This window comes from Sinocyclocheilus grahami, unplaced genomic scaffold (genome assembly GCF_001515645.1).
Source record: "Sinocyclocheilus grahami isolate Dianchi unplaced genomic scaffold, SAMN03320097.WGS_v1.1 scaffold244.1, whole genome shotgun sequence".
Taxonomy (NCBI): domain Eukaryota; kingdom Metazoa; phylum Chordata; class Actinopteri; order Cypriniformes; family Cyprinidae; genus Sinocyclocheilus; species Sinocyclocheilus grahami.
Window position 1 is genome coordinate 243761 of NW_015505423.1, and position 8992 is coordinate 252752.

The 8992-nt window shown below is 34.5% G+C and overlaps 2 protein-coding genes across 3 annotated transcripts in view; both read left to right on the forward strand.

Moving 5' to 3' along the window:
- The window catches only part of LOC107598092 (uridine-cytidine kinase-like 1), a 16561-nt gene extending 13995 nt beyond the window's left edge, over positions 1 to 2566 (forward strand). Inside the window, exons 13-15 of the mRNA XM_016289358.1 lie at positions 388 to 495; positions 1256 to 1412; positions 2117 to 2566. Of these exons, the coding sequence (XP_016144844.1) occupies positions 388 to 495; positions 1256 to 1412; positions 2117 to 2193 (342 nt within the window). The 3' untranslated portion in view covers positions 2194 to 2566. The remainder of the gene's footprint in view (positions 1 to 387; positions 496 to 1255; positions 1413 to 2116) is intronic.
- A 1698-nt stretch (positions 2567 to 4264) lies between these two features.
- LOC107598060 (mitochondrial inner membrane protein MPV17) overlaps positions 4265 to 8992 on the forward strand; it is a 28425-nt gene continuing 23697 nt past the window's right edge. For both annotated transcript variants that reach the window (XM_016289304.1, XM_016289305.1), the window contains exons 1-2: positions 4265 to 4542; positions 5977 to 6059. In XM_016289304.1, coding sequence (XP_016144790.1) covers positions 5987 to 6059 — 73 coding nt within the window. In that variant the 5' untranslated portion in view covers positions 4265 to 4542; positions 5977 to 5986. The remainder of the gene's footprint in view (positions 4543 to 5976; positions 6060 to 8992) is intronic.

Consider the following 8992-nt stretch of genomic DNA (forward strand, 5'->3'; position numbering starts at 1 on the left):
AGTTATGTTTATTTATTTGCTTTATGGTGATATATTAAAGCATATAAATGAAAATAATTGTACAATAATTCTTATGCTCATTTAGTAGAAAAAAAACAAAAATATTTCCTTGTAATCAAAGGTATATATATATATATATATATATATATATACACACACACAGTATATATATGTGTGTATAGATAGATAGATATAGATATATAGATATGCTGTATCACTCATCCTCGATACTGTAGCGTTTTTCAATTTGCATTTCTTTGATCTCAAAGCTCCTTAGATGTCCTTATTTAATTGCTTTAGAAGTTTAGTGTTTTCCATATAGTAATGTCACAAAAATCATTGCTTAGACTATAAATGTGTCTTATTACAGTCTAATTTCCTCCTCAGCTCCATTACCTTCGTCTTCCCAAGGACATCAGTGAGGATTATGTTATCCTGATGGACAGCACTGTGTCAACAGGAGCGGCAGCTCTCATGGCTGTCAGAGTCTTACTTGTAAGTCACCTCAGCAGACAGGTCACATTTATTTTTTTTTAAAGTAAGTTTCCCAAATGTGCACAGATTTATTTTAAAATTTCATGGGCATTGTGGAGTATTTTGGCTCCTTTTAAGATCTCACATCTCATTATCCTGAATCTGTAATGGAAGTGATAGGAGATGTGAGCCCTAGAACTGACGTTGTCTTGTTAGGTCTGTTTCAGTGGACACCCAACACAATCACATTTCTACAAGAACCTCTCTTGGACCTCTCTTGCATAAAAAAAACAAACAATCCTAACCAGATTGCTCCCTTTTTTGGGAGCAAAGTCCACATAGGATGTGAGTGTTTAAAAGGTCTGCCTTGGTTCAATGTTTCTATCTGTTAACAACGTGGCTACTTGGAAATATATTATATATGTTGTATATTTCTGTATACATATGTAAATATATTTACATTTACATTTACATTTATGCATTTAGCAGACGCTTTTATCCAAAGCGACTTAGTTAATTATTTTTTATTTTATATAATATATATATATGTTGCACTTTGTTTATTATGGTGTTATATTATATTATATTCATTTATTCCAAAAATGTGTCATTGCATTACAGACACCATTTTAAATCAGTGATATACTTTATATTTTATATTTATCTAACTATTTATTCTATCTATTTATTTTGTACAGTGTTTTTCCAGACCTTGATATCCACATTAGTTAGTGCTCAGTATAGTTTAAATCAGGGTGGTTCACGAACTCATCTGTTCCAGGATCATGATGTCCAGGAGGATAAGATCTTCCTGCTCTCTCTCCTCATGGCGGAAATGGGCGTTCACTCAGTGGCCTACGCCTTTCCCAAAGTGCGCATCATCACCACTGCCGTGGACAAGAAGGTCAACGATGAGTTTCACATCATTCCAGGGATTGGTAAGAGCAGTTTGATTAAAGGAATAGTTCACACAAAAATGAAAATGTACTCAACCTCAGACCATCCAAGATGTAGATGAGTTTGTTTTTTTATCGGAAAGATTTGGAGAAATGTAGCATTACATCACTTGCTCAAAAATGGATCCTCTGCAGTGAATGGGTGCCGTCAGAATGAGAGTCCAAACAGCTGATAAAAACATCACAATAATCCAAAAGTCCCTTAAAAATCCATCCCCCATTCTCCTTTCACTTGAAAATCCACTGACATATTTGTTTAAAACGGTTTTGGTCCATTTTCATGTGTAAATGGTGATTGATCTGTGCATTTTTCTCTACTGAGTCAGAGATGAGAAAGCAATATTATGAATAAAGGAACAGTATTTTAGCTGGAAGCAATGGTTTGAAGTTAAATTTGATTAACTGGAGTCATGTGGATTAAGTGTGGATTATCGTGATGTTTTTAACAAATGTTTGGACTCTCATTCTGGCGGCACCCATTCACTGCAGAGGATCCATTGGTGAGCAAATGATGTAATGCTAAATTCTTCCAACTCTGTTTCAATGAAGAAACAAACTCTTCTACATCTTGGATGGCCTGAGTGTGAGTTTCAGCAAATTTTCAGTTTTGGGCGAACTGTTCCTTTAACAAAAATTAAGAAAAAAACAGGACCCCCAAATATATTGTAATTGCAATTGTTTTGCAGGTAATTTTGGGGACCGTTACTTTGGGACTGATGCTCCTTCAGACTGGTATGAAAGTGATGAGGGGATGGACTACTGAATTTCATCAAGACTTGTATGTGAGCAACTGTATCTGCATGCGTCAGCGAAGGGAACTTTTAAGCACTTAATCTCATAGGATTGTGGACCCATTGCCCTGCCCTATATAAGCATAAGCCTTAGCCGCCTCTTGCTGTCGATTCTTGCAATACTGCGTCCTACATGTGAGCCCATGCTCAATACAGGTCAAAGCATTAATGGACCCCCAAACATGAGAGATTACTGCTCATTAGCTTTCCTTGCAGTGCCCACATGACCATCACAATTTAAGAGTTTTTCATTAATACTTGAACAAAGAATGATAAGAGTGGAATAATAAGGGCACACCACAGTTTCTTCATGGGGGTGTTTGAAATGGCATACTACCAAACTACCTTGTAGTATGTGAGTATACAGTATATACTGTGTAGAATACAGTATACTGTATGTAATTGATTGCAAGCACAGCTCATACTCAATGTTTGTTAGCTGGTTTCATGTTGTCTTGTCTTGACTTGACTTCTCTTTCGTTTGTATAGCATATATGGCATATATTTGCATTTGAAGTGCTTGACCAAATTGACATTTTATACTAAGTGAACGAAACACATGCTTGCTTCAATTGAACCTGCCTTTAATATTGCAGCTTTGCTAAAAATCTGCATAAATGTTACTACCTTGAATAGTAGCCCAAGCACAAATAGATATCACTGTTTACTGCAATGCTGCAATTCTGCTTATACACAATACATCTGTTGTTTAATCTACTTTTACTTTGTTGTTTTGACTTTCGATTGGTGTCTTGAAGGCGATACAGATGTGAAGTGCCAATCAATATATCAGTCTACTTGATAGTGTTTGTGTGTGTGTGTGTGTGTGTGTGTGTGTGTGTGTAAAAATGTGGGGAATTCATGAAATATTGAAAAGGGACTTTTGCTAATAGAAATTTCAATTTTAAGTCCAAAGGAATAATTTTCCTCTCATCATTGGTTTTAGTATTTAGCACTACAGTGCCACAGAGGGGAACCAAATTAGGTTTATAGTTTTCCGTTACATACTTGAATTTTAAATTGTAGATAATGTATTTTTATTTTTCATTGGTTTATTTGCCATGCCTGATTGATTAGAGGCAACGACAAATTGATTTGCAATGACAGAAGTTGAGAAAAAATGATTAAAGAACATTTTGGGAGTCTTTTAGCAGAAATTAAACCAAAAGAGAGCAAAACATGTGCTTCTCCTGAATGCTTTTTTTCTTCTTCAATAAACCTGATCAAACTAATAGTGCCAAAATGCAAATACAGCAGCTCGAGATGCACTTAAATTTAAGTAAGCAAGCAGTTTGATCACATTCTCACCTAAAGCGGAGTGTTGCACATTATTTCAATGGCATTTAATTAAAATTGTATTTGTCTGTTTGGTCCCACTTGACATTATGTAGTAATGAAAATTATGTCTTTATGTCTTACTTTTCTTTGTATGTTTGTTTTCTAATTGGACCTGCCATTTGTTTTGCTTTTATTTATTTTTTTGTACAGTGATTTTATGGCTTGATTATGTGTTATTCTAAATTAAATCTCAGTAATGGACTTCAGACTTAACTATATTGGCAAAAATATTATAAGAGAAAAAATATTTATCTTTCTTATTTAAGTTTTCTCTCTCCACAGATGTGTACTGTAATGATTTTGTTGTATATGTAAAAATGTCCCTGGGTTATCTGTTTACGAGCTTTAAACTGACCTCCAGTGTTGTAAGCCATTCCACTTCTGTTGGAGCATTTTTTTCTGTCTGTATAAATAGCTCAATAAAATATTTTGTGCTTAAGTCTGTCTGTCTTTTTTTTTTTCTCCTTCAAAAATTGCAAAAATGTAAGTGTAACAAGTGCATGTCCTTTCAGTTTTATTAGTCTTAACCAAAAATCAATTCCAGATACACTTTGCTATAAATATAATTGTTCAAAAAAATTATTTTAATTTAAGAGGGTTTTAAACTGTGTTTAAAATCAGCACACACACAAAAAAAACATTTTAATTCCAATAGTTCAATTAATTCTCGAGTGGGACTTTTATTTTGAAATATCTTGGGCTTTGAAGCGTTTGCTTGCTTCACACCACCTCGAGCATCTCGTTATGTTATGACTTTGGGGTAAAATGAATTATGTCAAACATATCTCAGGTTGTCCTGATACAAGTACAAACAAGACTGAATGAGTTCGGCGAGTGTGTTTAAACTTAAGCCACATCTTCGAAAGTCACTTCGCTTCCTCTTTTGACTTCGGGGTCTTTGAAAGCAGCAGTCATACCTCTTTAACTTCAGCAACACCAACATCTCTAAACACGCACTGTATCACTTCTGTTTGCGTGACAAGGTAGGACTACACTTCTGTCTAACTTAAGTCTCCATACGGGTTGAAACTGACTGTGCAAGAGTTATAAAATAGTAGTTTTAATGCGCGTTGCGTAAGCTTTGTTATAGGCACTTGAGAGACAAATTGTATTAAATAAATGAAAATAAAAATGTACAGTGGATGACACATTCTTAGTTTTGTATGCCAGGGTTGTGAGAAACAGAATTGTCCGTATCTGGTTTTGTATAACATAAAAACGTTTTGTTTTTAAGTTTGGAAATACATCACGTTTTATTGCACGCGCACTGCACGCGCCTTTGAGCCAAAGCGCGAGACTTTCATCACTGTAAGAGTGCAACTGAACCTTATAAAAGCAGGGGTGCTCAGTACGGATTAGTAAGGTTGGGAACATGTTCCGTTTACAATTGTGGAGCGTGCTTTTACCGTATTAAAATTTAACAGAGATCTCTACTACACTGGGTGCCGCAACAACACGTTAAGCAGCGCAAAATATACAGTACACTGCGCGCTACTGTGTAGTCCGATTCCCGAATAAATGACTCTCGTGAGCCGATTCTTCTAATGAATCAAAAATGCACAACACAATCCGATTCTTCTAATGAACACAATCAGTGTAGTCCGATATCCAAATGATTGACTCTTATGAGTCGTTGTTTTTCAGAGAATCGGAGAATATTTCATATTGTATTATTTTCAATTACTTTTATTATTATTATTATTATTATTTACTTCTAAATGCATTGTATATTTAATGCAGCCTGCTTCTTTTTCACTGGAAGTTCCTGTCGCCAAGACAAATTCCTTGTGTGTGTAAACATGCTTGGCAAAGCTCTTTTTAGACTTGCATTTGCGTTTGTAATTTGTTCTTTTGTTTTCAGAATTGTGATTTGTTCTGCACTTCTCGGCCACCGTAATAAAGCACCTTAAAACTGAAACAAGAATCCAAAACGCACAGTGCCACAAGTGTAGTCTGAGTTCCAAATGAACGACTCCAATGAATCGATTCTTCTTTGTGAATAAAAATAGCGCGACCAGTGTAGTCCAAAATGAATGAATCTTATGAACCGGTTCTTTTTAGTGAATCACACGCATATATCATGGCCAGTGTTGTCGGAATCTTGAATGAACGGCTTTTTGAATCCTTTTTTAGTGAATCATATGTAAGAACATAAGCAAATCTTGGTTAATAACTAGTCAGTAACTAGTTTGGGATCAAATATTGGTTTGCATTTGTTGATAAGATGATGTTGCATAAAGTAAAAAGAGATTTGTTAGATCATTTGTCTATCAGTAGTCTAAGTGCCATGATGATATGACATTGATATTATTCTTGCCACATACAAATTATTAGCTATTGTTCAAGTTGTCAGCTATTTTTCAATCTCTGAAGCAGTTTTCATTGCAGTAATTTCAATAGTCCTGTGTTTTTCTTAGACTTTGTCACATGGCGGGCCTTTGGAGATCTTATCAGGCACTGATGGCCAAACATCCATGGACACTGCAGATTATAACTGCTGGTAAGAGCTACAAACTCTCCACCCTCCACCCATCCTCTGCTTTTTTAGCCTGTAGTTGATGTTCCCAATTCCCTTTAGGTCAACTCAATTTCAGAAGCTGTTGATTAAATATTTATCTTTCCTGTTTGCACAATCACATCTAAACAGCAAGATTGTTTTTGAGCGTCAATAATAGATCAGCCGTACAAACAATGAAAAGCCCTTCTCAGCAACAATCTGCTTAGCTGTTTGCTTGAACTTTGTCATTGTGGGTTTTACAGGGTGGGAGTATAGATTAAGGAGGGAAAGTCTATTTCAAGATGTTGAACTGTTGTTTTAAATGTAATTGTTATTAAATGTACATTTTAATTCATATTGAACCAGGAATGCTCACTTTATGCATCACCTTAAGACATTTGGTTTTTATTTGGAAAATACAACTATTTTTCACCGCAATTACACCATTCTACCAGAAGATGGAAGCACAAAACAACATATCATTGAAAGTCTTGTCAAGGTGTTTTGCTGAAGACTTTCTTTTTGTCCGAACATAGATGAGGATGTCTGGATTAAAGTGTTCATATCACGAGGAATCAAAATGTCCTTTACTTTTTGAGGTCAGAGTTCAGTGTACTATGGAAACATACTGAGTCTTTCAGAATGCAAGTTTCAATGATCGAAACCAAGCAATTGGGGAAAAGTTTTGTTCTGAATAACATTCTATTTTTGTAGTTAAAACTGAGAGTTAACAGTTTTTTTTTCTGAGCAACCGCAGACGCAGGGAGTGTGAAGTCTATTTGAAAACAATCACTAATTTTGCAGTTCTGTTTTGTGATGCCAGCGGGGCTGAAATTACACACCTCAGCTTTAATTTCAAGTGTGATTACTGTGCATTAACTGATCAGACCCATTAGATGGGAATCTTTTCACCTTGTTTAACAAAATGAGTGAATGAGAGTGCACTTTATTGTTAATCAATGAGCCTGCTTAAACAAGCTGCTGGCTGTATTATGAGTCATTCAAACTGTAGCATTAGGATTAATTGGTGCTTGGCTAGACTGGCACTGACAACTTGGCCAAAATGCTTAAAATCACCAGTGGCCTCATGTTGCTTAGTGGTTGAGGATGCAAGTTTATGTAATCAAGATTACAGACATGAGCTATGATTCATTGCCTTTGTTTTCCTCATGAGGGAGAGGACTTGAATATTTATAGAAACTTTATCCCTATGGGTATAGGTTTAATATTAGACCGCAAGATGCTTTAAATGAGAGGGAAGTGGGGTTATTTCAAAATTAAATAATATCTGGATGTTTTCTCAGTGATGTGGCTCAGCACTTATTCGCAGAGCAAGGGATGTGATCTTACCTTCAAATAAATTGAATGCAATAAAACTTGGCATTCTTGGGCAAGGTGGAAAAACTTCAGTGAATTGGAAGTTCAAGGTTAAGTGTGTTTCACCCGCCCCAAATTTTAAAGTTTAATTATAGAGTCAATTATTATAATATATTTAATTAATACGAAACATTTAATTAATATAATCTGTCATATTCAAAAGGCCTAAATTGAGTGCTAAACATCTGTTGTTGTGTTTAATTTGAAAACAAATATATTTTAGTTATATTAGATGTAAACTACCATTCAAAAGTTTGGTGTTTTTTTTAATGTTTTGGAAATGAATCTCTTATGCTCAGAAAGGCTGCATTTATTTAGTCAAAATACAGTAAATTTAACAGTAATATTGTGAAATATTAAAATTTTTAAAATGATTGTTTTCTGTTTTAACACATTTTAAAGTAATGTATATCTGTGACGGCACAGCTGAATTTTCAGCAGCCATTACTCCAGTCTTCAGTGTCACATGATCCTTCTTCTTTTTCAGGATTCTTTGATGAAAAGGAAGTTCAAAAAAGCAGCATTTATTTAAAATATTTAATAATGTTATGAATGTCTTTACTCTCAATTTTGATCAATTTAATACATTCTTGCTGAATAATTGTAATTGTTTTTTTTATTCTTAACCTCAAACTTTTGATCAGTAGTGTATTATCTTGTGTATAATGATTATATCATGATTATCATGTCATATTTTTTTATGACATGTTGGTGTTATATCTTTCAATTGGATGTTATAAATTACACTGAGTAAATACAGCTGAATAAAACAAAAACTGTGTCCATCTTCATTTCATCCAGCTGTAATTTATGACATCCAACTGAAAGATATAACACCGACATGCCATAAAAAAATGTCATAAAATTAAAAAAAAAAAATTTGTCATAAAAAAAATTTAAAAAACAGAATTACTGTTGGAAAAAAATCTGTGTATCATTCGATCATTCGTTTTTTAATTTAATATTGAAAGTAGAAAAATGAGAAAACATTTTTTTCCAAAAAATGAAAAACGAGAATTCAGCTTAAATTTTGGTTTTTCGTTCATGGGTGAAAAAATGAATAAACAGCTTGAATATTCGATTTCTACATGTGGGCGGGAATTAAACGACCCTTTCTGCTGATTGGTCAGCCGAAGATCAAACCGTGCCTTCTTCAGTTCTTCCGCAATATCACGCAGCAGAATAATAGTCCTCCACTGCTGCAGTTGTACGGATTAATAACCCATTTTATCAATTTCATATTTTTCTCATCAAACATACTAATGAATAGCTCGACACAACTCGTGGCAGAGTCTAGACAGGTCTTTCTTCTGTGTAGACCAGCGGTTCTTAAAGTGATAGGGGTTCCGCAAAATAATTTGCTATAGCCTAAAGTATTTCCAGACTGTAAAGTCACTTTTTTTTATCATGATACATAGGCCTACTGTGATTTATTCCAAAGTGACTTATATGATGCATTTAACGTCAAATCATCTAAATGAAGCCTTTTAAAAGACGAGTATTCCCTGTGGTTCATGTTTGTGGCATGCGCCGGAAAGATGCTCAAGGAGACCGAGACG